The 26,116-nt window shown below is 59.4% G+C and overlaps 1 protein-coding gene and 1 long non-coding RNA gene across 2 annotated transcripts in view; both read left to right on the plus strand.

Annotated features, from left to right (window-relative positions):
• The window catches only part of LOC119711649, a 15,756-nt gene extending 12,262 nt beyond the window's left edge, over nucleotides 1-3,494 (plus strand). Inside the window, exon 3 of the long non-coding RNA XR_005259746.1 lies at nucleotides 2,977-3,494. This is a non-coding gene — a long non-coding RNA (uncharacterized LOC119711649). The remainder of the gene's footprint in view (nucleotides 1-2,976) is intronic.
• Nucleotides 3,495-3,693: 199 nt separating this feature from the next.
• Nucleotides 3,694-25,421, plus strand: MEF2D (myocyte enhancer factor 2D). The gene is made up of 11 exons (XM_038161718.1): nucleotides 3,694-3,705; nucleotides 3,842-3,979; nucleotides 4,108-4,242; nucleotides 7,447-7,657; nucleotides 10,276-10,332; nucleotides 12,106-12,180; nucleotides 14,048-14,235; nucleotides 15,233-15,253; nucleotides 18,245-18,374; nucleotides 24,109-24,343; nucleotides 25,040-25,421. The coding sequence occupies exons 1-11, from the start codon at nucleotides 3,694-3,696 to the stop codon at nucleotides 25,368-25,370; spliced, it is 1,533 nt and encodes a 510-aa protein (XP_038017646.1). The 3' UTR covers nucleotides 25,371-25,421.
• The last annotated feature ends 695 nt before the right edge of the window (nucleotides 25,422-26,116 follow it).

Consider the following 26,116-nt stretch of genomic DNA (forward strand, 5'->3'; position numbering starts at 1 on the left):
TGTCCCCGAGCTCTGGTCGAGCAGCAGATTGCTGCAAGCCCCGCTGCCTTGGCTCGTGTCCTGCTGCCCCTGCATCCCGGTCGCTCCCCGCCGCCGGTGCTTCCCGTCCCCGTCCCCTTCCCTGCAGCTCCTCGCCGTGGTACAGGTCACCGTCCCACCCCAAGGTCACAGTGCCAGCTCAGGGTCGCTGTCCCAGCTCGCAGCTTCACAATCCCATCTCCGGGAAGGATTTTTTTTGGTTTTTTCTCTGGCTCGGCGCTTCCTGGCTGCTGGTGGGTTTCCTGCAGGGGCAGGGATGGGGACACCACAGCTGCCCCTCACAGCTCAGCTGCCCACCCTGCGAGGAACTCTGGGTCTCGTAGATAATGAAGTTATGGCTGATTTTACACCGTTGGTGCCTGGGGAGAGCAGATTAGGCCCACAGAGAGGGACCTGGGGAAAGATGAAGGGGTGATGCTGTCAGCTGCTTCAGGGTATGGGGTGAGCAGAGCCACATCCACACCGTCCCGCCGCTTTCCTCGACACTCTTGCTGAGGGAACACCTCCTAGGATGATTTTGTGTGGACTTAGAAATGGCAAAATGCTGGGGCTGGTGGTGGCAGCCCTGTGCTCATCCCTGTGCTTGGTTGGGGTGTCAGATACGGGCTGGGAGCTGCCTAAAAACCTCCCTGGCTGCGTTGCTGCAGGTGTTAGAAAGGATGTTTTTGCTCGGCTGAAACCTCTTGGAAAATCCCGTTGTGAGGTTCCCTCCTTTGGGGAACCTCAGGGTAGGGGTGAGCAGAGCCACATCCACCCCGTCCCACTGCTTTCCTCGACACTCTTGCTGAGGGAACACCTCCTAGGATGATTTTGTGTGGACTTAGAAATGGCAAAATGCTGGGGTTGGTGGTGGCAGCCCTGTGCTCATCCCTGTGCTTGGTTGGGGTGTCAGATACGGGCAGAGCTGAGGGTGCTGGGAGCTGCCTAAAAACCTCCCTGGTGGCTGCGTTGCTGCAGGTGTTAGAAAGGATGTTTTTGCTCGGCTGAAACCTCTTGGAAAATCCCGTTGTGAGGTTCCCTCCTTTGGGGGGCCTGGGGCATGGCAGTGGCTCGTCCATCCCCGCAGCTTCTGAACCTGCCAGCAGCTGTTGCTGGAGGAGAGGAGTTTTCAGGGATTTTTTTTAAAATTTTGATTCGATTTTAATTTATTTTTTTTTAATTTTTGATTTGATTTGGATTTTTTTTTTGACCTTGCTGATCCCCAGGCAGGGATGGGAGGTCAGAGATGAGAGGTTCAGCTCCTGTCCCTGCGAAGGGAATCATGTCAAGGTGGGCACAGCCCTGTGTTAGACCCCAGAGAGTCTCTGCAGTGCCTGAAGGAAACCCAGCTTCATTGCTTCACTGCTCATGGAACAACTTTTTTTTTTTTTTTTCCGTTTTGCCTCTGAAAGAGAAAAAGGAAAAAACTTTTTTTTTTTTTTTTTTTTAGAGAAAAGCTCAACTTTCCGTCTTTCGGCTGCGTCGGCGAAACAAAAGGTTTTGGAAAAAAGAAAAAAAAAATCCACAAAAAGCAGTTTCAAAACAAAAAAAAAAAGCAAAGCTGTTCCTTCCCCACCAGCAGCACCTCTTCCTCTTTTGGGCCGTTCTGAGAACAAACAAGGACACGTACAAAAATAGAAAAATAATAGGGAAAAATCCTCGGGAATCTGCAGAAAAAGGCCTGGGAATCTCCCGTTCATGGCTGATTCCCAGGGCCTTGCCCTGTAGACAGTCAGCACAGGAATTAGGGACACCAGGAATTACTAAGTATTATTAGGCGTAATATTAATGTTAGGCAGAAGAATTATTAGTGACCGTTAATTTGTTAATAATTATTATTAGTCAGGAGTTACTGGTGACAGCAGACAGGGCATCAGGTGGCGCCACAGCCAGGAGTGAGTTGGGTCCTTCTGTGTGTGAACAAGGACATTTCCCCTCTGCCACTGGATCCAGGGTGAAAGCGGCGCCTGGGAAGGCCCAGGAAGGAGTGATTTTAATGGAAAATATTGTGGAAAGCTTCAGCTGGATGGAGGACGGGCTGGGCTGGGTGTGGCGCCTGTTGCTTGGCCGTGGCTACCTGGCAAAAGGATCCACTGAGCCCGACCTGTGGTGCTGAGCAAATCCTGCCAGCAGCGTTCCCAGCCTGCCTGGAGGCATCCTGGGTTTTATTCACTCCAGGGTTTTATTTCCCCCAGAGGCCCTGCGTTTCCTGGAGCTCTCAGGTAGTTGAAGAGCCACTCCCAAATCTGCTTTGGCCTCAGAACCGAGATGTTTGTTGCTGTTTAGGAAGACAGAGAATTGTCAAGACTTTTTTTCTTTCTTTTTTTTTTTTTGCCTGCTGAATTTGGCACTAAAAGGGAGCAAGACTTCCAGGAAATTCTGTATCTTTGACTCCTGAAAAAAGGAAAAAAAAAAAAAAAGAGTTGGCAAGTGCTGGTTCCTTCATAATGCCTAATGGCTTTTGGTGTGTTGAAAATAAAAAGGATTCCAAGTGGATCTCGGTGGGCTGCTGGATATGAGAGAGGCACTTTGGGGTGTCACCGGGCTCCTCCTGGAGTTGAGGAGTTGAGGAGTGGTTGTCTCACCTCATTACCTCGATGTAGCAGTGCCCAGGACCTTTCCTCTTGGTGAGCCCAGTCCTGGCGTGGGGTTTGCTGCCCAGTGTTGTCACCGTCACCCCCTGTGTCACCCCCAGCAGGGCTCACAGCTGTCACCGTGCCACGTGCCCTGCCGTGTGATGCTCTTCCTGTGGCACCTTTGCATTTGGCAAATGCCACTTGGCTGCTTTTGGCAGGGAGTCCTGTCAAATTTGACAATTTGCCTGTAATTTTGGGGTTTATTTTCCTATTTGGCTGTTTGCGAGCAGGTTTTCCCTGTTTTTTGCAAAGAGCATGAAGGTTTTTTTTTCCCTTTTTTCCCCTGATGTTGTGGCACCTGAAAGTGACAAAGATGCCTGAGTTCATGCAGGGCCAAATTCAGTCCTGGTGTAAACAGAACCTTTGAAAACAAGGAAATTTCTCTCTGTTGCACCCCATGCTGTAATTCCTAAATTAGAGACACCCTGGCATCAAACCCCAGGGGCTGTATCCTGATTTTTGAACCCCACTGAGGTCAGCGACGTGTTGGAGTGATGCTGTTGATTTGTGCAGGGGCAGGTCCTGGTCCGTGCAGGCCAGGGGATGTTTTTGGGGGGACCTCTGGCAGTACCAGTTGTTGGTTTCTCTGTTTCTGTATTGAAGGCTCTTGAGATGGTCATGTTTGGACCCAAGTGTTTATTATTTCTTCTCAGTAAAACAGTCTCACTGCTGTGAGTTCTGCAGCTTTTCATTAGGAGGCACAAAATGGCCAACAGTCTCTTGGTACAAGGTCTTTTAAGACTAAATTATCCAGTTAAGAGTTGACACCTGGATTATTCTCCCTTTTAACCCAATAACTGATCCCAAAGAGCCCCAATATGGGCTTTTCTGCCCAACTACAAGAAGAAGGAAGAAGCAGCATGAAGAAGAAACCCAGGAGGACACCCTGTGCCCTCCATCTTGCTTCCATCCACAACACACTAAAAACCCCAAACCCTAAATTTCTCACCAAGTGATGCACCTACACTACTCTCTACAATCTATTTCACACTTTTGTGGATTCCAGTCCGTCTTGAAGTCTAGGAAACTTCCTCCACGAATGAGGGTCACAGTGAGTGCTGCCCTGGGGGTCAGGGCACCCCAGAGCAGACATAACATTCTCTGTGGTGCCCTGGCTTTGCACGGGGGGCTGCCCGTGTTCCCCACCTGCGCTGCCCGCTCTCAGACTGTTCCGGTTGTGTTTTCAGACGTTAAGAAAGAAAGGTTTTAACGGCTGTGACAGCCCAGAGCCCGACGGCGACGACTCCATAGACCAGAGCCCCTTGATGGAGGATAAATACCGCAAAGGCAGCGAGGATCTGGATATCCTGTTCAAGAGATATGGTGTAAGTACCTGCCCGTGGCTGGAAATCCTTCATTATATGTTCTTTTTCTGTTTTGTTTCTCTTCTGTTCGACTTCCCCTCGTCCCCGCTCCCTCCCCGACACCCCCGTGTCCCCCCCACACGTAACAGGCGCTGAACAAGAAGCACAGGGAGTGCGAGAGCCCGGAAGGGGATGAAGTGTTTGCGCTGACCCCGCAGACGGAAGAGAAATATAAAAAGATTGATGAGGAGTTTGATAAAATGATGCAGAGTTACCGGCTCGCAGTGAGTAGCTGGTGGCCTGCAGCCCCCCTGGTCCCCTCCCCGGTGCCTCCAGGTGATGGGGGGGTGGATTTTTGCATGGCTTTGCTTTGGAGCCGTGCCGTGCCTCGGGAGCCGATGCCAACAGCCCCTGCAGCCCTGAATGCACCTGGCTCTTGAGTGCCCTTCCTGTTGCCCATCCTCGGGAGAATCATTCCTACTAGCTCTGGTATTCCTGGCCCTCCTTGGCTCTGGCCAGGCAGTGCAGGATGATGTTGCTTGTCTGCTCTCCTCTACTGCAAGAACTGGATTAGGGTCTCCTTTTTCACCCGCTTTTCCTCAAAAAAGCCAGATTTTTGTCTGGGTTAAGATCCCGGTGTTCCTGTGAGCTGGTGGCGGGTACCGACCTCTCACATCCTTGCACAGCTCAGCCTGGTTTGGGCTATTCCACATTAATTCCCCCCAAATCCACCGAGCCCTCAGGGCAGCTGGTGGCTGTGGCAGAAATCCAGGGAGGTTTTAGCCTGTGATCCCGGAGCTGTCACTGGCACTGGGGTGGCATCAGGACACTGCTGAAAGGGATTTGTGTCAGGAGACGGGAGGAGGAGGGGGACACGTTTCAAATTAGTTGTTAGTTCAAGGGAGCAGAGACTGTTGATGCAGGCAAGGGCTCTTCAGGGGATTAGCCCCGAGTTGCTGCAGCAGTAATTAATGCTGCGGGAGCAGGGGGGAGGCTCCTGTCCAGGGGTGGGTGCAGCCCAGCAAAAGTGACACACGCAGCCCCACCCCAAATAACCTGCCCTTCTGTGCTTTGCAAGCCCCCACAAGTTAAAATTCTGGCTTTTGTCAAGAGCCGGGCCTTGTGAAATCCCCAGGTTTTGTTTTGCTGACTCAGCGCCGTGTTGCTCCACGGGCCTCGCGAGGATCCCAAAATCTGCACTTTGATCCCCTAGATTCTCAGGGTGGAGGGGGTGGGGAGGCTGCCCCTGAGACCTGGGAGGGCTGAGGAGGTGCAGGATGTGGTGATGGAGTGCAGGGGATGCAGAGTGATGATCTCTTGCAGCTCTGCTGTGACAATGAGCTCAGCCCCATCAGAGGGGCTCAGGGCAGGATTAGCTCTGCCAGGACACGGATCTACCTCAGCCTCCCTGGTTTCACTAGGGGGGTGCAGGTTCCCACCCTACCAGGCTGTGTGGGGTGGGAGTAGAGAGAGCCCCAGCAGGACATGCACCCCCCCAGCACCTGGCACTGGTGGAAAATCGGCTGAAAAGCCACCTGAGCTTCGTCCTTAGTGCAGAACACCCTCATGAGCAGGGGCTGCTCAGCCTCGGAATGTGTCTCCTGGGAAGGGAGGGCCCTGAGTAGGCTCCCCATCATCCTGGCGTGCCAATCCGAAGGGACAGCGTGTGCCCAGAAGTCCTTGCAGCAGGTGGCATTCGAGTGCCGGGTGGCTCCTAATCAGGGCGCAGCATCTGGCTCCCCCACTAAACCTCCCTGGCAGCAAGGGGCCGGGCAGCGCAGGTGGAGTGTGCGGTTGAAGAAGACGCTTTTCCTTTTTTTAACGCTGGGTTGGTTTTGTGTGTGACCAGAACTAACCCGGCCGGGGCCGATTAACGACAGCCGCGTCTGCTAACGAAGGGCCTCGCTGGGGCTTCTGCCTCTGGGCTTGCCCTCGCTTCTAACAAGAGCAGAAATGGTGGATTTTGGCTGATGTGTGCATCTTCTCCCCCAGACTTTGGACCCACGTGCAAACTGCCCTCTCCGGGGCTGGGTGTCCTGGCTGTGCCGGGCAGTGTCGGCCTCACACCTGTCTGCAGGTGCAGTGGGGTGCAGCTGGATTAAGGCCAACCTCAGCTCTGGGATCGGTGTATCCAACTGTGGCATTGGTGGTTTGGAGGAGCTTCAGCTCTTCCTCTCCCTCCCTGGGAGCGCGTGGACGCGTTGGCAGCGATTCATTACGCAACGCTGCTCCGCTGTTCGTGCGACGCCCAAGAAACCTTCCTCCTCCTCCTCCTCCTCCTCCTGCTCTGATTCTGCTGCCGTGCAGGATGAGCTCCCGGGCTGAGCGGAGGGAGGGCTCCGTGTTCCAGCTCTCCCTGGTGGTGTAGGAGTTGCTGAGCCCCAGGAGCGGTGCCACGGCGCAGGCTCAGAGCCGCTGTCCTCGTGGCTTGGCTGCGGCCGCGGGCTATCTCTGAAGGACAGGATGCCCTTGGGAGGCAGGTGGGGAGAGTTCCTGGCAGGGAGGCGTGGGTGAGCACTGTCCTACTCCTTCCTGCCATCCCCCTCTCTCACCTAAGGAGCGGGACCTGTACAGGAGCAGATTTTTGGAGGAGAGGGGACAAGGCAGCGGGGACGGGCACCTGCTGCAGTGGAGAGACCTCAGCTGCCTCTCCCCTCGCTGGTGCAGCTTGTGGGGTTCCACCTCTGGCCCCTGTTCAGTGCTGGGCTGCTCTCCCTCTCCATCCCGGAGCAAATTAAAGTGGGACTTAAGCAAAGCCCGTGCTAAAGCCTCTAAGCAGGTGCCAGCTCCTGTTAACGAAGAGCAAATCAGTGACATAAGACACGGCTGGGATAATCGCGGCGGGTCTGGCTCCCGCGGGACGCCGGTAGGTGAAGCTGGTCCTCAACCTGCAGCCAAGGATAGGGCCTTAGCGATGCTCCTGCATCCCTGGGGTCAGCTTGCCCTTCCCAGCAGCTCCCAGAGGAGACGGGATGGATCCCAGAGTCACCCAGGAGCAAAAGGAGTCTTTCCCAGGTGCTTGGCCACCGGCAGCAGTGCCAGCCCAGAGTGGGGATCCACTGCTGGCTGAGGAACGGCCTCACAGAGTCCTGCTTGGGGTGAAGAGCAGTGCCAAGCTCGGCTGCTGTCAGTGCTGGTGGGGGCAGACCACCAGGCTGGTGCCCACCTTCATGCTCTGAGCTGCTCCCAGCCTCTCCTTGTTGCCTGCCCTGAAAGCACAGGGGATAAATGAATACAGCCTGAAAAAGAGGCCCAAGCAGTTGTTTGCAGAGCTCAGGTGTGTCCGAGAGGATGGCCCACTGCTCTTCCTGGTGTTCCCTGGTGGGGAGCCGGGCTCTGGTGCATCCCCCCCAAAGTGCCAGTGTGGGTTTGAGCACAGCTCTGCAGGTCAGCGGTGCAGGTTTGAGGAGCCCGAGTGTCCCCTTTGGTCAGCAGCTGCGCTGTGCCGCAGGAACTCGGCTCCCCTTCACCCCCTGCTCTCTGTTCAGTCCACAGTGCCCGCTCCCAACTTCGCCATGCCCGTGACGGTGCCGGTGACCAACCAGAACACGCTGCAGTTCAGCAACCCGGGCAGCTCGCTGGTGACCCAGTCCCTCGTGACCTCCTCGCTGACAGACCCCAGGCTCCTGTCCCCGCAGCAGCCGGCCTTGCAGAGGAACACGGTGTCCCCAGGGCTGCCCCAGCGGCCAGCCAGTGCAGGTGAGCCCCGCCGGGAGCCCCTTTGCAGCCTCGCCTCCTCATCCTTCCTGCCTGGCTGGGCTTGCAGCACCCGCCATGGGGCATCCCTGAGGGAGGGGACACCTCTGCTGCTTCTGTCCCCTGTCCAGGAGTCCACCTGTGGGTGCCAGAAGCGCCCTGGAAGGGTTGCTGCCCCTCAGGGTGTGCTGCTGCCCTCCTGGCAGCCGTTGGTGCCGTGTTTGTGCCTTGGCCCCAAACTGAGGGCAGCCTCCCCACCTTACTTCCATCTCTGGGAGAGCTGCATCCCTGCAGGGATCCGGGTTGGGTTGGGCAGTGCAGGATGAGTCACCTGGCGCCATTCCCGGGCTCGGGGGTGGCTGCTGGCATCCCACTCGCCGGTGGCACTGCGGTGACATGGGTCTGGCTCCTAAAAAGGGCTGTTCTGAGTCGGGCTGTGCTGCTTGCAGTCGGCTGTGGGCGATTACTCACGGGGCTCTGCTGACAGATCTGAGGAGCAGTCATTTCCAGCAGGGACCAGCAATGGGTGGCACGGGACAAGGGTGGGGGAGAGCACTTGTCACCCATGCAGTGACAGGGGGGACAGGGTCGATGTGTGACCACAGCCCGGCTCTCTTTTATGACCATAAATAATATTTCTGCTCTTTTGGGTGTCACCGATGGTCTGTAAAAGTCGCCCAGGCTGCAAATGGCAGAGCTGGTGCCGGTGACCACCCGGACGTTTGGGTCCTGAGCTGTGCCCCTGGGCTTTGAGAGCTCTGGGGAGCTTTGCAGAGGGGATGGATTTGGAGAGAAGGCCGGGGGGTGCTTCCAGAAGCAGGTTGTGTCCTGGGTCAGGGTGAGCAGGAGGAACGGCCTGGCTGGGATGCAGCAGGAACCGTGGTTCAGAGGCAGCTTGTTCGCTCACTGCTCTCACCACGGTCTCCGAGGTGCCTCGAAGTACTCAGGTGTCAGGATGAGGCCCCGGAGCTGCAGGAGAGGGGTCATTCTGCTCTAGGGCTGGTCCCAGGGAGCAGCATTTCACTGCAGGCAGGGTGGCAGAGCCCTGCTCGGGCACAGGCAGCCGTCGCTGCGGCTGCAGGGATCTCCTGCCCTCTCTGAGGCCCCTCAGCTGAGAGCAGAAGAGGCTTCCTGGTAAAGCAGACCCCTCTGGGGGCTGGCTGTTTCCAGCTCACTCCCTGCTCGTTTGAGGGGGATCATTTTGTGGTTGTGAGCGCAGAGGTGTTCCAAGTCCAGCCATCTGTGTCTCATTCACTCGCTGCCTGGGACACGGAAGAAATCCTGTTTATAGGAGCCAGGGCCTCGCATGTTAGAAAAACTCCTTTTTTTCCCCCCCCTACATTTTTTTTTTAGCATTGCACCAGAGCTGGTTGTGTTGTTTCCAAAGCAAATGCACAGCGAGTGCTGGGTGGGTACCCTGACAGTGCCTGGTGCTGCTGCCTCGGGGATGGTGTGGGAGAAGGGCAGCCAAGGGGGGTGTACGGGGCCGGGGGTGGGCTTGGCATCACTCCCCCAAGGAGGTGAGCCCTCTCTGGCAGCAGAGGCACCAGTGCCTGGGGTGCAGGTGGGGTCCCACAGCAGGGCACAGCCACGAAACCCTGGTGGAGCCCCTTGTCTGGGACTTTGGAGGCACGGGGACCTCTGGCTTTGCATCCCTTGAGGGGGGAGAGCTGCAGCGTCATGCTTGCCACATCTGGTGGGTCGCTTCGCCCTTTCTCAGGCCCTACAATTTTTGGGACCAGCGCTGCTCCCGTACGGGGAGCAACTGCGCTTCCCTGCCCTGCCACCCTCCTCCGGCTTTCAGGGGCTCGCTGCAAGCCCGAAGCTGAGAGCCACGGGCTGGATAAAGATTCGTGTCTCAGGTTTCCCCAGCTGGGTAGAGAAGGGCTGGGCAGTGGTTAGAGGTGGGGTTTGGCACCGAAAGCCCCTTGGTGGCCAGCCCAGGGCTCCGGGTTGACTGCGGTCGCAGCTCCGGAGCCTCCGCGCCGGCTCTTGGCTGCAGTCGCCGCCCGCGGCGTGGTCAGGCAGCCCCGGCTGGGGAATAGGTGGCTTTCAGAAATAACTTCATAACAAGGCAGAAGAAAGATCAAGTCTTCTTCCAGGCGAGGCAAAACGCTCTGGTTTTTTGGGAATAAAAAAGGTCCAGTTTTTCCCGGCCTGGTGGGGAGCGTCGGGGCTTTGCTGCAAGCGTTGGGAGCGTGGGAGTCGGGGTCGCTGTGGCAGTGTGGGATGGTTTCCATCGGTGTGAACATTACAGGGGGGATTTTGTCTCCCGTCATGCTGCTGGGGCTCTCTCTCCCCCAGCAGCACCAGCCCCGTGTCCCCCAAAGCGGGGCTTGGAGTAGAATAGCTGCAGTGTTTTCCAAGCTGCCTCCTTTGGAGCAGGCTCCTGTGCACCTGGCTCCTTCCCAAAGGAAACGGATCTGCCTGGATAACGTTTCCCAACCCGGTCACCAGGAATGCTGCTCCTTTTGCCCAGCACTTTCTCCCCGGCGAGGCAGTCCTGCTTTTTTACCTCTGCCTTCCTCCACTCTGCTCCCTGCCTTCGTGCCCCCCAAAAGCGGGGATGCTCCCCCTGTTCCTGCTCTGATGGTGACCCCACCTCTCCGCTTGCTTTCCAGGGGCGATGCTTGGGGGAGACCTGAACAACACCAACGGAGCCTGCCCGAGCCCCGTGGGTGAGTAAGGAGCCTTTCAGCCCCTGGCTCCACGTGGCGCTCCTGCCCTCGGTTCCCCCGCACCTCCCGCAGGATTTTGCTTTGCTGTTGAGCCCTGCTGGTCCATAGGGAAGCACTGGGGAAGGTTTTGCTGCTCTCGGCAGTGGGAGGGGTTGGCATGTGGAGCTCCAGGCCACCTTTGTTGGGGGTGCTGGTTTCAGTGGAGTCACCAGTGACCAAGGAATCTCCGTCTGCCCAGGATTCCGGGGAGAGCTGCAGAGCAGGGAGGTGACCCCCAAAGAGCCAGCATTTGGGTAGCTCTGGGTTTAGCTCTTGGTGCTGCAGCCAATTCTCCGCCATCCTCGGGTGATCAATTAACACCCAGTTCCTCCTCCTGCTTGGGCCCTGTGAAGGAACTTTACTGCAAGGAAAAGAAGCTCATTAAGGGCCTTTTCCACTGTGAGAGCCTCAGTGCTAATGAGGCTCAGGCCTCATGGCTCAGCTCCTCAGCTGTAAAATGCACTAACGATATCTCCATCCCCACATCTGCCTCTGCCATCTGCAGGCTGAGGGATGTTGGGCCGCTGCTGGGGTAGGCACAGCCCAAAAACCGGCGACGGCCCTGGGTACTGCTGGGAAGCAGCTGCTGCTCTGGGCACTGCGCCTGGCAGCGGGCCCAGGCTTGGCAGGGTGGATGCCATCCATCCCAGGGCAAAGGCAGCCTTGCTCCTGAGCCCGGCTCCTCACCCCTTCCGGGCCTTTTTGCAGTAGGTGCCCAGGCACAGCGCGGAGGAGGAGTGTGGAATTCCACATTGCCCCCAGCTAAAACCAAACCGGAGCCAGGTCCCACTGGTTTTTGGGTGGGCTTGGTCCACTTGTGGTGCTGCAGCGCCGTGGCCACCCCACCCCATCCCCTGCCCTCTCCTGCCAGGAATAGCCATTTCCCTGTGCTGGGCAGCACCGTGCCAGCACCAGGGGCATTTCCTCACAGAGCAAAACCTGCCGGGGTGGTCTGTGGGGCAGCGTCTCCCTGGGCTCTCACGGCACCCAGCACGGAGCCGTGCTGATCCTTGAGGGCAGAGGGAAGGGGCCGTTGTGCCACGGCCCCCAGGCAGCTCCGGGGCCCCCGTTCCCCGCGGCCGCCCCCATGGCAGCTGTCGGAGCAGCCATGGCGGGCGCAGAGCTTGGCAGGGCCCCTGAATGTCAGCATTGACGTCAGGAGCATTCCCCGCGTTCCTGCTGCAGGAAACGGGGCTGAGAGCAGGGACAGCCCGGCTGTGGCCAGCCCCGGGCCCCTGCTGTCCCCAGACCCCCGCCCTCCCTGGGGTCCCCTCGTGGCTCTGGGAGGGGACTGTGGCTCTGGCTCCGGCTCTGGCACTGCGCTTGCAGTTTTCAAATACCTGGTACGTCTCTTCCTCCTCCTCCTCCTCCTCCTCCTCCTTCTCCTCCTCCTCCTCCTCCTCCTTCTCCTCCCTTGCAGTCTCTGCAGCACTGAGTGATCACCTGCTGCCTCTGAGTCATCAGCTGCGGGTGCCTGTGGCCGGATCCTGCAGTGATGTCGCTGTATCCCTGCATCCTGCCCACGCTCCCAGGCGTGTGCCACCCTCAGGATGCAGCGCCCCGTCCACCCCGCCCGGCCCGTGGGGGGGATGCTGAGCCCTGTCCCCGCTCAAATTCACTCCAGGGTGGTGCCAAGGCAGGCCAGAGGGCTCCTCTTTTAGACTCCTTTTGTGGTGGGGGCCCTTGGTTGGGAAGTCCTGGTGGGAGTGTAGCCCTTCTCTCTCTGGCTCACAGGGCTGGCCGGATCCATGCTGGGTGGACATGGCAATGACAGCAGCAGTGACAGCCCAAGGCCACCCATCTTTGGGGGTGAGTGGCAGCACTGGAACCCAAAGCAGCTCCTCTCCAGCACGGGGAGCCACCCCAACCCACGCCCCAGGTGATACAGAGATAACATGGTGTGCCTCAAACAGGGAGTCACCATGAGAGCCCCGTGTGCCTCCATGCCAGTGGTGCCTTGGGAAGGAGAATATCAAAGGGTTTAACGTTTCTTTTGGCTTTTCCATGGCCTTGGGAAGGAGAATATCAAAGGGTTTAACGTTTCTTTTGGCTTTTTCGTGGCCGCCAGCACCGCAGGTCACCTGAGGAATTTCTGCACCTTTGTTGTTAATAAATCTAAAAGCCAATGCCCCTGCAAGCAGGATCCCAGCAGCTCACAGTGCACAGAGGTGCCAGGGCCTGATGCACCAGGCACGTGCCTTATGCACGGCTGCTCACGCTGGTTTGGGACTGGGAGGACACCTCCCTGGGGACAGGAAGGCCGGTCCTGTCCCTCCATCAGGGACACGGATGCCACAGTTGCCAGCCTGCAGCAGCCCAGCCGCCGGGGGTGGCACTGAGGGCAGCTCCCAGGCGCCTGCTGGGGCAGCAGTGCCCGGTGCCATCCGTGGGATCCAGGGGAGCCTTGCCACCCCCTGTGCCTGCTGTGTGCAGCCCAGGACAGCTCCGGGGGGGGCAGGGTTGGTGCTCAGCCCCCCACGCTGCAGTGGTGGTGGCAGCAGCCCCTGCTGAAGTGCAGATGCAGCGCAATGCTGGATGTGATTAATAATGCAATCAGCGACCTATTTTTCCCGGCCTAACGTGCAATGAATATGAGGGCTGAATCCTGGTGATTGCTGAACGCCTTTCTATCTTTGGGGCCTATTCATGAAAAAAAACCAACCCTCATCAGAACAGTAATCTGATCCAATTTATTCCTTTCCTGATGTTCATCAAATCTTTTCCTTTTTATTTTTTTCTTCCTTTCCTTTCTTCTTTTTTTTTCCCCCCCTCTCTTTGCACATAAAATCCTTAAGTGGGGCAGCAGGAGGAGGAGAAGGAGGGAACCTTAGATCTTCAAAGGGACAGTGGGAGCAGTGAACTGAGTCCTCGCTCTGCCACAGCCCCTTTTCACTGCCCCAGTACCATAAAGAGACCTTAAAAGTGAATGTGCCAGTAATTACCCATCTTGGCAGGGCTGCCGTGCCCAGCCAAAGCAGGGACAGAGCCTGGCTGCAGATCAGGCTCTGAGATTTGCTGGGTGTTGCTGCAGGAACAAGGGGGAGTCCCTGCAGGTTGAGGAGCTGCCCTGCGCTCTGTGGGCTCGGGGCTGCTGCCTGTCCCGGCTTCACCCCGCAGGGTGAGACTGCTGGGGTGCAGGAGGGTTTTGGGGAGCCTGGGGGGATGTGGTGCTGCTCTCCCACAAGGAGGAGCGCTCGTGGAGCACTCACGGAGCCCCAGCGCAGCACCACTCACCATGCATATGTTTACCACAGCTGTGCATTCAGCATTGCAGTGTGTTCACCACCATTGCAGTGTGTCCATCACCATGCATTCACCATTGCAGTGTGTTCATCACCATTGCAGTGCATTCATCACCACTGCAGTGTGTCCATCACCAGTGCAGTGTGTCCATCACCATACATTCACCATTGCAGCGTGTCCATCACCAGTGCAGTGTGTCCATCACCATTGCAGTGTGTCCATCACCACTGCAGTGTGTCCATCCCCATGCATTCCTCATTGCAGTGTGTCCATCCCCATGCATTCCCCACTGCAGTGTGTCCATCCCCATGCATTCCCCACTGCAGTGTGTTGCATTCAGCATCGCCCCGTGTTCACCATCCCCACTGTGCACGCTCCACTGCCGTGCGCCCAGCCTTCACCTCCTTCCTCTGTGTCCCCCGTGTCGCTGCAGGAAACGGCTACGTGAGCGCCAGGGCCTCTCCGGGTCTCCTGCCCGTGTCCAACGGCAGCAGCCTGGGCAAGATCATCCCGGCCAAGTCCCCGCCGCCGTCGCACGGCGCGCAGCTGGCGGCCAACAGCCGCAAGCCCGACCTGCGCGTCATCACCTCGCAGGGCGGCAAGGGACTCATGCACCACCTGGTGAGTGCCCGCCCGCTGGGGCTGGGGGGCACCGGGGGCTGGGAGGGGGTGCCGGCGGGCAGGCCGCAGGGGAATTTGGGGCTGGACTGCTGGGAGATGGATGGGGCCGTGCTGGAGGGGAGATCTGAGGAGGAGGGCTTGGATTCCTGCCTGCACCGCCCTGTGGCAGGCATCACTCTGGGCTGTGTGTGCCCCATGGATGGTACAAACCCTCTCCCAAGCACCACTCTGAGCTCTGTGTGCCCCATGGATGTACAAACCCTCTCCCAAGCACCACTCTGAGGTGTTTGTGCCCCATGGCTGCTACAAATCCTGTACCAAGCACCACTGTGAGCTGTGTGTGCCCCATGGATGCTACAAACCCTGTACCAACCACCACTCTGAGCTGTTTGTGCCCCATGGCTGGTGCAAACCCTCTCCCAAGCACCCTCTGAGCTGTGTGTGTCCCATGGATGGTACAGACCTTACACCAAGCACCACTCTGGGCTGTGTGTGCCCCATGGCTGCTACAAACCCTCTCCCAAGCACCCTCTGAGCTGTGTGTGCCCCGTGGATGGTGCAAACCCTCTCCCAAGCACCCTCTGAGCTGTGTGTGCCCCGTGGATGGTGCAAACCCTCTCCCAAGCACCCTCTGAGCTGTGTGTGCCCCGTGGATGGTGCAAACCCTCTCCCAAGCACCCTCTGAGCTGTGTGTGCCCCGTGGATGGTGCAAACCCTCTCCCAAGCACCCTCTGAGCTGTGTGTGCTCCATGGATGTACAAACCCTCTCCCCAGCACCCTCTGAGCTCTTTGTGCTCCATGGCTGCTACAAACCCTCTCCCAAGCACCACTCTGATTTGTATGTGCTCCATGGATGTACAAACCCTCTTCCCAGCCCCACTCTGCCCTGTGTGTGCCCCGTGGAGGCGAGGGTGAGGTGCCAGTGGGCACAGTGCTGGTGGGATGGGCTGTGTGAGTTAACGGTGCTCTCGGTTCTCTCCCTGTTCTCCCTGGACAGACTGAGGACCACCTGGCTCTGGTGAGTTCCCCTCTGGGCGTGCATGGCGTGGTGGCACACGGGCTGCTTGTCCCCTCGCTCCTGCCCTGGCGAGGCGTGGGGCACACACACGGGGGTGGGCACTGGCTCCCCGTGTTGGGAATGTGGTGGGATGTGGGCACCGGCGTTCCGTCCGCTCCCGCTGCAGAAAATAAATCCCGAGGAAAACAGGCTCTTAGGAAAACCCAGTTCCCTGTGGAAAAGAAGGAGCTGGCATGAGCTGCAAAGGGCCTGTTTCTCCACCAAGGCCAAAATTGCTGTGTTGGTCCCCCTGGGGAGGTCAGCCAGGGTCCCTTTGGGGACTGTGGAGCTGAGCTGGGCGCTGCCACTGCCCTGGACCTGCCCATGGGGCTTTGCTGGAGCCACCACAGCTACAGCACAGGAAGACCTGGCCCTTTGCCAGCACATGAGAGACAGGGAGTAAATCAGGCTCTTCCCATATTAAAGATATTATTTAAAGCCTGTGTAAATCCACTGGCTGGCTAGTGCACTCCCTAAACCTCCCTTGTGCACGGGGCAGTTTTCTGTGTTATTTTTATGGCTTTTTTTTTTTCCCTCTCCCTGCCAGCAAAGTGAATGCCACCTTGTTTGTGGCAAGGATTCACTCTGCTCTGTTGCTATTCTGGGGCAGGGCAGATGGGAGACAGGTCAGCCCAGCAGGGGAAGGGCAGGAGCTGCTGCGGGATGCAGGGAGCAGCTCTCCAAAAACACAGGAGAAAGCCAATCCCTAGCAGCCTGCACCGAGACACTCTTGGCCAGGGCAAGGGTGGGCCAGAGCTTTGGCAGACAGGGATTCTGCTGCTCTTCGTGTCCCCAAACCCTTCTTGCTTAGCAGCTCTGTGCCTCAGTTTCCCCGTGGGTGGAGGGAGACCGGTCACTCCCCACCTCCCCATCTGCTTGTCCTGATCCCTTTGCCCAGGGCATCCCCTGGCTGCACGCTGCAGCAGCATTCGGTGGGAACCCACTGGGGTGGCACTTGCAGTCTGAATTAACCTGGTGGGGACTTTGCCCGAAGTGGAAAACGTCCTCACCCCAGCCGAGGTGGCAGCAGTGAGCTGGAGGGTGGTGAAATGTGGGCAGGGTGGGACAGGCACCTCAGCACTGCTGCATCAGGAAGGGCACTGCAGGGTGTGTGCCCCACAGGTCCCCCCTGCTCCTCTAACCTTCTCCCCACGTTTGCTCCCTCCATATTGCTCAACCCGCCCGGCAGATCCTCTCTCCAAATGGCAGCTCCCACCTCTTCCCGGGCAGCTGTGAGATGAGCCAGAATCCCTCCAGTGCGTCCCCAGTGCCCTCAGCCCCGGCCCTGCCACCCTCGGCGCCGCTCCTGCAGCTCTTGGGTGTGCTCTCCTCCCTCACGGGGTTCAGAGAGGTGTCCCCCGTTTCTCTCCCCACTCCTAGGGCCAGCAGGGTCCCTCCCCTGGGCGCATGCTGCATGGTGTGGCACCAGCTGGGAGCGTTCTGTGGGCACGGCGTGAGTGGCACCATGTGGGGGGCAGCTTGCACGCCTCCTCCCTGCATGGATCGGGGTGAAAATGGGGGTGCTCCCCCCAGCACAGCTGAGGCTGACGTGCCCACACTCACCTCGGGGTGTCGGGGAGGCTCCTGGGGCTGGCACAGCCTGCCCAGCTGGTGTCCCACCAGCCCAGCCCCGTGGCACTGCCACACTCGTCCCTGTGCCCTGGCAGGGCCCTGCAGAGAGGGGCACAAGGGATGGGGCTGTGGGGGCTGCATCCCTCTGGTCTCGTGCAGGCAGGACAGGGACAGGGCTGTGCCTTCCGTGGGGACATTCCTTGCCATGCCCTTAACCCACAGCGGTGGGCATGGCCAGGGGTGGCTGCCAGCAGGATGTGTGCCAGGAGCACCCTGTCCTGCAGCCCCCCGGAGCTTTAGCAGTTAGAGCCCTGCTAATCCCCTTGCCCAGGCCACGGGAGGCACCTGGGGCTGGGCGGTGTGTGGGTGAGCAAATCCTGCACGGCCAGGTGCTGCTACCCTCTGCAGCTGGCCAGGGCAGGGTTCTGGCCTCCAGCCTTGTCCCAGGAGAGTCTCCTTGGCCCTGGGGAAGCATTGCAGAGTCTGTGCCCAGCCCTGCAAGGACCTGGGAGCCCTCAGGAAGGCTGCTCACTGCCCCGGCCAGCTTCGTGCCAGGCTGCTTTAAGCTGGGCACTGCCCCAGTCTTCACAGGGTGACGTGTGTGCCGGGTGGATTAGAGTCAAACCTCTTGAGTCTGATTTAAAATCAGATCAACAGAGACAGCCCAGATTATCTGCCTTGTAAACAGGGCTGAATCTGACCTATGGATCTGCCCACATAACTGCCTGGAAAACCGGGGTGGGAGGTTGGTGTGCACCCGTCCAAGGGCAGAATTCTTCCATGGTGGACCTGCTAATACCTGAGTCACCAAAACCTTGTGAGGGCACTGAGGCAGCTGAGCACTGGGCTTTGAGTTTAGGCATTCCAGAGTCTCCTGAAAACCCTGTGGCCATGCTCAGCTTCCCTTGAGCCAGGGGCTTGTTCCTGGCCGCCAGAGCTGCAGGGAGATGTCAGCTCTGTGCTGCCTCAGCTGGTCTGGCTTTGCTTTGGTCCCTTTGTCACTCCTTGGAGGCTCAGCAAGCCTCACACGCATCCTCTGGGAAGCAGTGAGGAATTGTCAGAGGCCTCCTGCTGATGTTGCCCCTCCATGCACTCGGGGGCATGGCTGGTGCTGGGGGGTGAAGCCCAGCCCTGGGCAGGAAGGGGACTCAAGGCCGTGACCTGCAGATGAGTGTTGCAAGATCCACAGTGTCCGTAGCTGGCGTGGTTTGTACTTTGCTTCTTTGCAGTGTGGAATGGCCAGAGGATCAATCCTGCCTGGCCCACGGTCTCCATGCTCAGCCCCAGTGCATGCCCAGGGGGTCTGGGGGGACCACAACCCCTGAAAATGACCGAGTCCAACCATCTGGGCTTTAACTCCCTCCCTGTTTGCTCCCACAGCAAAACACACAGCGGTTGGGTGTCTCTCAAGCGACTCACTCTCTGACCACACCAGTTGTTTCCGTGGCGACTCCGAGTCTGCTGACACAGGGGCTGCCCTTCTCAGCCATGCCCACAGCATACAACACAGGTAAGCCATGGCCAGGACAGAGCTGTGACACGGGTGAGACATGGCCAGGGCAGAGCTCTGACACGGGTGAGACATGGCCAGGACAGAGCTGTGACACGGGTGAGACATGGCCAGGGCAGAGCTGTGACACGGGTGGGACATGGCCAGGGCAGAGCTGTGACACGGGTGAGACATGGCCAGGACAGAGCTGTGACACAGGTGCCAGGGCAGAGCTGTGACACGGGTGAGACATGGCCAGGACAGAGCTGTGACACGGGTGGGACATGGCCAGGGCAGAGCTGTGACACAGGTGCCAGGACAGAGCTGTGACACAGCTGAGACATGGCCAGGACAGAACTGTGACAGGGGTGAGACATGGCCAGGACAGAGCTGTGACATGGGTGAGACATGGCCAGGGCAGAGCTCTGACACGGGTGAGACATGGCCAGGACAGAGCTGTGACACAGCTGAGACATGGCCAGGACAGAGCTGTGACACGGGTGAGACATGGCCAGGACAGAGCTGTGACAGGGGTAAGGCATGGCCAGGGCAGAGCTGTGACACGGCTGAGACATGGCCAGGACAGAGCTGTGACACAGGTGCCAGGACAGAGCTGTGACGGGTGAGACATGGCCAGGACAGAGCTGTGACACGGGTGAGACATGGCCAGGACAGAGCTGTGACACAGGTGCCAGGACAGAGCTGTGACACGGCTGAGACATGGCCAGGACAGAGCTGTGACATGGGTGAGACATGGCCAGGACAGAACTGTGACAGGGGTGAGACATGGCCAGGACAGAGCTGTGACACGGGTGAGACATGGCCAGGGCAGAGCTGTGACACAGCTGAGACATGGCCAGGACAGAGCTGTGACACAGGTGCCAGGACAGAGCTGTGACACGGGTGCCAGGACAGAGCTCTAGGGCAGGACCCGGCCAGGGCAGAGCCCTCAGGTGCCAGGGCAGAGCTCTAGGGCAGGACCTGGCCAGGGCAGAGCTGTGACACGGGTGAGACATGGCCAGGACAGAGCTGTGACACCGGTGCCAGGGCAGAGCTCTAGGGCAGGACCTGGCCAGGGCAGAGCTGTGACACGGGTGCCAGGGCAGAGCTCTAGGGCAGGACCCGGCCAGGGCTGAGCCCTCAGGTGCCTCGGTTAGCAGCAGGGAGAAATGTGCTGCTGCAGGCAGTGCCTGCTGCTCCTCAGCAGCTGCAGTGATGCTCGTGGAAGTCTCCATGGTTGAGTGCAAGGGTTCCACAGGACTGAAACCAAGGGAAGCTCATTGTGTGAGTGCTGAGAGCTCACTGTCATAGCCAGAAGGGCTTCGAGGGCTGATGCAGCCCTTTGCACCGTGCAAGTGGGTGCTAATTACAGCTACACCCATCCCCGGGCCCTCAGAGCTCGGGGGGGTGTTGTAATAATCACAATAAGTCCCTCAAAAAGTTTGGGAAGAATGCAAACCGACCTGCTCATAGACACCTCTGATTTGGGCTGCTGGATTGGAATCAGCCTGAGGCCACGGTGACGGTGAGCTCGCCCGAGCAGGAGGGTTGTTCATCTGCCACCTGCCAGACCTCCACCAAGACTCTGAGGACTTGCTGGCTGCCTGTGGAACTTGTTCTGGCTCAGAGAAAAGTTTGCAAAAAAAAAAAAAGTGAAAAAAGCTGCTTGTCTGGAAGGGCCCAGAGCTGGCGTGCTGGATACTCCCTCTCCTAAATTAGTAGGTGTAGTCCCAGAGATGCCGGCTGTGCGTGATGAGGCTCCTCTCCCTGCGTGACCATGCGGTTTACCAGCCAGGCTGGGCACAGCCAGAGTCCCCAAAATAGGTTTTAATTGAGCCCTGTGCGCTGCTCAGAGCAGAGGGGCCTGAATTTCAGCTCTCTGTAGTTATTTTTTCTCCCAGCTGACCCTGGGTAGAGCTGTGTTCCCGCCCAGGTGCTGCGGGGGTGAGCGTGGGGGGCACCACTGTAGGGTACAAACCCTGAACCTGGCGGTTCTGCCAGAGCTGCCCTCTTAGTTGGGTAGGAATTGTCTTGATTTGTGGAGGATCTGGAGCACAAGGAGCACATTTGTGGAGGATCTGGAGGATCTGGAGCACAATTCCTACCCTCTTAGTTGGGTAGGAATTGTCTTGATTTGTGGAGGATCTGGAGCACAAGGAGCTGAGGGGGCTCAGCCTGGAGAAGAGGAGGCTTGGGGGGACTTTGTCACCCTCCACAACTCCCTGACAGGAGGCGACAGCCAGGACTGGGTTCTGCTCCCAGGGAACAGAGGGCAGGACAAGAAGAAAAGGCCCCAGGTTGTGCCAGGGGAGGTTTGCTCAGAGCAGAGGGGCCTGAATTTCAGCTCTCTGTAGTTATTTTTTCTCCCAGCTGACCCTGGGTAGAGCTGTGTTCCCACCCAGGTGCTGTGGGGGTGAGCGTGGGGGGCACCACTGTAGGGTACAAACCCTGAACCTGGCGGTTCTGCCAGAGCTGCCCTCTTAGTTGGGTAGGAATTGTCTTGATTTGTGGAGGATCTGGAGCACAAGGAGCTGAGGGGGCTCAGCCTGGAGAAAAGGAGGCTTGGGGGGACTTTGTCACTCCCTGACAGGAGGGGACAGCCAGGACGGGGCTCTGCTCCCAGGAAACAAAGGGCAGGACAAGAAGAAAAGGCCCCAGGTTGTGCCAGGGGAGGTTTAGCAGGGATATTAGGGGAAATTTCTATGTGGAAAAGGTGTTCAGGCCTTGGAACAGACAGCCTGGGGCAGTGGTGGTGTCACCATACCTGGAGGGATTTAACAGATGTGACTGTGGCGCTTGGGGACGTGGCTTCGTGGTGGCCTTGGCAGTGCTGGGGGAACAATCAGCCTCGATGGTCTTGGCCAGCCTTTCCAGCCCAAATAATTCAGTGAGTCTGTGGTGCTGCAGAGGTGATGGTTGTATAGGGGGTGGAGGGCTGCAGATGCCCTGAGCAATCTCCCAGCCCCGGGGCTGTTCTTGCCAGGACTCACCCCTTAGTTGGGTGGCTGTTCCTGGATTCCAGGCTGGTGCAGTTGTGCTGAGCTGCCCTCTGGCCACAGTTCTGTGCCCTTTCCTGTGCTGGGCTGTCAAACCTGCCCATTCCCAGCTCTGTGACCTGGGGCAGCTCCAGCTCAAGGCCTGGTGGGGGCTGCAGGGGCAGCCAGTGCCACCAGTGAGTGTCAGGAGCTCCCAGACCAGAACAGGAGGTGCAGGGGGTGGTGTGGAGCAGGGAACCCGCTGCCAGGGTGTTGGGTGGGGTGTGCAGGGGATTTGGCAGCAGTTCAGCACCAGCACAGCCACCTCTGTGTGTGCTGCTGGGGTGGGGACAGCCACACCACGAGACACCCAAAATTAGAGCTAGAGAGGGGGAGGAGAGGGGGTGAGGAGGGTGTGCTGGGGGTGTGTGTGTCAGGCTGCCGTGGCTGACCAAGGTTTGATCATCTCCTCAAGGAGCAGCGCTTTCCTCCCTGGCTTTCTCCACCAGCTTTTCACACCCTTTGTAAAATCCCCCCCGGTGTGAGGTGCCCCACTGGGGTGTTCAGTGCGTTCTGCATGGGACAGGCAAGGGTAGGGGAGGGTCCCGGGGTGCGGGGAGTTCATGGAGGGGTGGGGACAGCGTGGGGGAGGGTCCAGGGGTGCCCCTGGAGGGGGGGGTCACGGTGACAACTCCGTGTCCCCACGGCGGGCAGGCAGCGCCCCCTGCTGCCACCCGAGACACGGCGCGCGTGGGGTGTCCCTGGCGTGGGTGGGGTTGTCCCAGATACGCCCCTGGCACAGATAAGGGTGCCCCAGGTTCAGATGAGGGTGCCCAGATACAGGTGAGGATGCCCCAGGTAAAGATGAGGGTGCCCCAGGTGCAGGTGAGGATGCCCTAGGCACAGGTGGGGATCACAGGCACAGGTGGGGATGCCCATGTACAGGTGAGGGTGCCCCAGGCACAGGTGAGGGTGCCCCAGGTTCAGATGAGGGTGCCCAGAGAGAGGTGAGGGTGCCCAAAGCACAGGTGGGGATGCCCCAGGCACTGGTGGGGATGCCCAGGCACTGGTGGGAATGCCCCAGGCACAGGTGGGGATGCCCAGGCACGGGTGGAGATGCCCAGGCACAGGTGAGGATGCTCCAGGCATAGGTGGGGATGCCCAGGCACTGGTGGGAATGCCCCAGGCACAGGTGAGGATGCCCCAGGTTCAGGTGAGGGTGCCCCAGGTACAGGTGAGGGTGCCCCAGGCACAGGTGGGGATGCCCCAGGTTCAGGTGAGGGTGCCCAGATACAGGTGAGGGTGCCCCAGGCACAGGTGGGAATGCCCCAGGCACAGGTGGGGATCCCAGGCACAGGTGGGGATGCCCAGGCACAGGTGAGGGTGCCCCAGGCACAGGTGGGGATGCCCCAGGCACAGGTGAGGGTGCCCCAGGCACAGGTGAGGGTGCCCCAGGCACTGGTGGGGATGCCCCAGGCACAGGTGGGGATGCCCAGGCACAGGTGAGGGTGCCCCAGGCACAGGTGGGAATGCCCCAGGCACAGGTGGGGATGCCCAGGCACAGGTGAGGGTGCCCCAGGCACAGGTGGGGATGCCCAGGCACAGGTGAGGGTGCCCCAGGCACTGGTGGGAATGCCCCAGGCACAGGTGGGGATGCCCAGGCACAGGTGAGGGTGCCCCAGGCAGTGGTGGGGATGCCCATGTACAGGTGAGGGTGCCCTAGGCACAGGTGGGAATGCCCCAGGTGAGGGTGAGGGTGCCCCAGGTACAGATGAGGGTGCCCAAAGCACAGGTGGGGATGCCCCAGGTTCAGGTGAGGGTGCCCCAGGCACAGGTGGGGATTCTCCAGGTACAGGTGAGAATGCCCCAGGCACTGGTGGGGATGCCCCAGGCACAGGTGGGGATGCCCAGGCACAGGTGAGGATGCTCCAGGCACAGGTGAGAATGCCCCAGGCACAGGTGAGGGTGCCCCAGGCACAGGTGGGGATGCCCAGGCACAGGTGGGGATGCCCCAGGCACTGGTGGGGATGCCCCAGGCACAGGTGGGGATGCCCAGGCACAGCTGGGGATGCCCAGGCCCTGCTGGGAATGCCCCAGGCACAGGTGGGGATGCCCAGGCACAGGTGGGGATGCCCGGGCACTGGTGGGTGCCAGCTGCCAGGCTTTGCTGCTCCAGCAGGGCACGAGGTGTGTCTGGCACTGTACATTTGGCTGGGGGGGACTCTGGGGGTCTCCTATGTTCATGGCCCTGCCTGGGGGGAGCCAGACACGGCTGCCCTGGCCACGGCTGAGCCTGGGGACAGGGGCACTGCTGGCTGCTGTGGAGGGTGTGGGTCCTGCCAGCAGCTCGTGCCCTGAGGGTCAAGACAAGCGGATACAAGGAGGGAATGGTTTACGCTGAGGGTGGGGAGGCGCTGGCACAGGTTGCCCAGAGAAGGTGGAGGTGTCCAAGGCCAGGTTGAACAGGGAGCAATCTGGGGCAGCAGAAAGTGTCCCTGCACGTTGCACTAGATGGTTTTTAAATGTCCCTTGGTTGATGCCGTGCTTGGTCATAGATTGCCCTGGATCTCAGAGGTCTTTCCCAGCTGAAATGGTTCTGTGACTCCAACGCGAGCCATCCGCACACACGAGCCGTGTCCTCTGGCCAGCGTCCCCGTGCCACTGCCACCCCACACACCGTGTGTTTGTGTCTCTTGTGCATCTCCATCCTCCCTCAGCGCCCGGGGCGCTGTGGGGGCGGGTTTGGCATGGAAGTGACTGCGGGGCTCCCTCCCTTGCAGATTATCAGCTGACGAGCGCTGAGCTCTCCTCGCTGCCGGCCTTCAGCTCACCTGGAGGGCTGTCCCTTGGCAACATCTCTGCCTGGCAGCAGCAGCAGCAGCAGCAACAGCAGCAGCAGCAGCAGCAACAGCAGCAGCAGCAGCAGCAGCAGCAGCAACAGCAACAGCAGCAGCAGCAGCCGCAGCAGCAGCCGCAGCAGCAGCACCTGGTCCCGGTGTCACTAGGAAACTTGATGTGAGTGACACGGGAGAAATGGGCAGATCCTCTGGATGGATGATGGATGGATGGATATGGATGGATGGATGGATGGACCAGGTTTTGTGTAGGGGTTTAGTGTTTCCTCCCTGCCTGGTGCGTGTTTTCCAGGCAGGGCAGGCAGCAGCTTCCTCAGTAGCTGCCAGCACCTCCTGCACCAGTGGGGCCGTAGGATATGTGGAAAGCCTGGACAGAATTTTGCGCTGTGGTCGAGGCTGAGGAGGTTCCCAGTTTTTTCCTGGCAGAGCCATGTGCTGGCTCTGTGCAGCTCACAGGGATGCAGGGGCAGGGCTGTAGGGACACCCATGCCTTTGGGGCACGGCTGAGGGACGGTGGGTGGGATTGGGGCTGGATCAGGGGCCACTGGGGAAGGAGGGGTGCTGCCCACAGGGTCTGACCCCAGCTCTGTGGTGGTGCCTCCTGGTACAGGAGTCTGAAGTCATAATTGTGCTTAGGAATCCAGATTAATAATCTAATCCAGGCTCATGGTCGTGGGTTCATTTGGCTGTAGTGTGTGCGGGTTCTGAATTCTGCGCACTGGAGGGTAGAAGGCACCCAAAAAGATAATAATGAGAGATTTCCCATTATCTCCTCCTCCATCTTTTTCTCCCCCTTCCTCCCCTTGTGCTCTCCTCCTCCTCCTCCTCCTCCCTTCCCAACCTCTTCCCCCCCCAGACAAGGGAGTCACTTGTCCCACACCACCACTTTGACTGTCAACACCAACCCCAACATCAGCATCAAGTCAGAGCCCGTCTCGCCCAACCGGGAGAGGAACACTGCCACCCCGCTCAGCACCTTCCCCCACCAGCCCCGGCACGAGCCCACCGGCCGCTCGCCCGTCGACAGCCTCAGCAGCAACACCAGCTCCTACGAGGGCAGCAGCGAGCGGGACGACCCCGCACGCCCCGATTTCGGCTCCTCCCTGGGTCTCCTGCGAGCCACCAGCGAGCCCGAGGGGGAGAGCCCCTCCGTAAAGCGCATGCGGTTGGATACCTGGGTCACATAACGGGTCCCCGGCATCCCTGGGAGCTCCGGGAGGGGTTGGGGTGGTGGGGGGGGAGCAAAACGGGTGATGGGGATGGGCTGGGGTGGGGCGGGGTTGGGGGAAAGTATCATAAACTGCCTGAGAAATAGCTTTAGGATTTTGTAGGCATTCGTTCTAGCACAGCAGCAGGCGACGCGTGCAGTACGTACGGAACGGCCGGGGCTGGGGGGACCGGGCGGGATGGAGGGGGATAACCGTGTCCCCACCAAACCCAGCAGACCCTAGGGGTGCTCCCCTGCGGGCAGGTGGGCCAGCAAGACCCCCTGGGAGGTGGGGCCGTAGCCCTAAGGCAGAGAGCCTGCGGCGGGATGGGCTCCAGGGGGGGAGCCGGGGCACGGAGCGCCCCAAAATGCACCTCCCTGGCCATTCCCTGTGCAGGGAGGGGCAGTTCAGAGCCAGCCAGCTCTCTGGAAGCTTGAAGGGCTTTGGTGGGCGCAGGTTTTCCTCCAGAAGGGTTTTTCCTGAAGCAGCTGGGAAGGGAGGTGGGGAGCAGCTCGGGGATGCGGCCCCATCCACAGCCTGCTCCAGGCTCCTGGATGCTGGGAAGCTGCATCAGGGGTGAGAGGCAGGTTTTTAAGGCTTAGTCCTGACCTTCCTAGCTGAGCAGGGAGCTCCACTGTTCCTGCCCAGGGTCACTGGAACCCTGGAGTTCCTGTTTCCCTCACCTCCACCTGGGCACAGCAGGTGTGTGCAGAGAGGGGTGTGTT

Source organism: Motacilla alba, chromosome 25, assembly GCF_015832195.1.
Source record: "Motacilla alba alba isolate MOTALB_02 chromosome 25, Motacilla_alba_V1.0_pri, whole genome shotgun sequence".
NCBI classification, from domain to species: domain Eukaryota; kingdom Metazoa; phylum Chordata; class Aves; order Passeriformes; family Motacillidae; genus Motacilla; species Motacilla alba.

Coding starts and splice junctions, on each gene's coding strand:
- MEF2D (XM_038161718.1), top strand. Junction 10,333..12,105: donor AGCCTGCCCGAGCCCCGTGG/GTGAGTAAGGAG, acceptor TCTGGCTCACAG/GGCTGGCCGGATCCATGCTG. Junction 24,344..25,039: donor GTGTCACTAGGAAACTTGAT/GTGAGTGACACG, acceptor TTCCCCCCCCAG/ACAAGGGAGTCACTTGTCCC.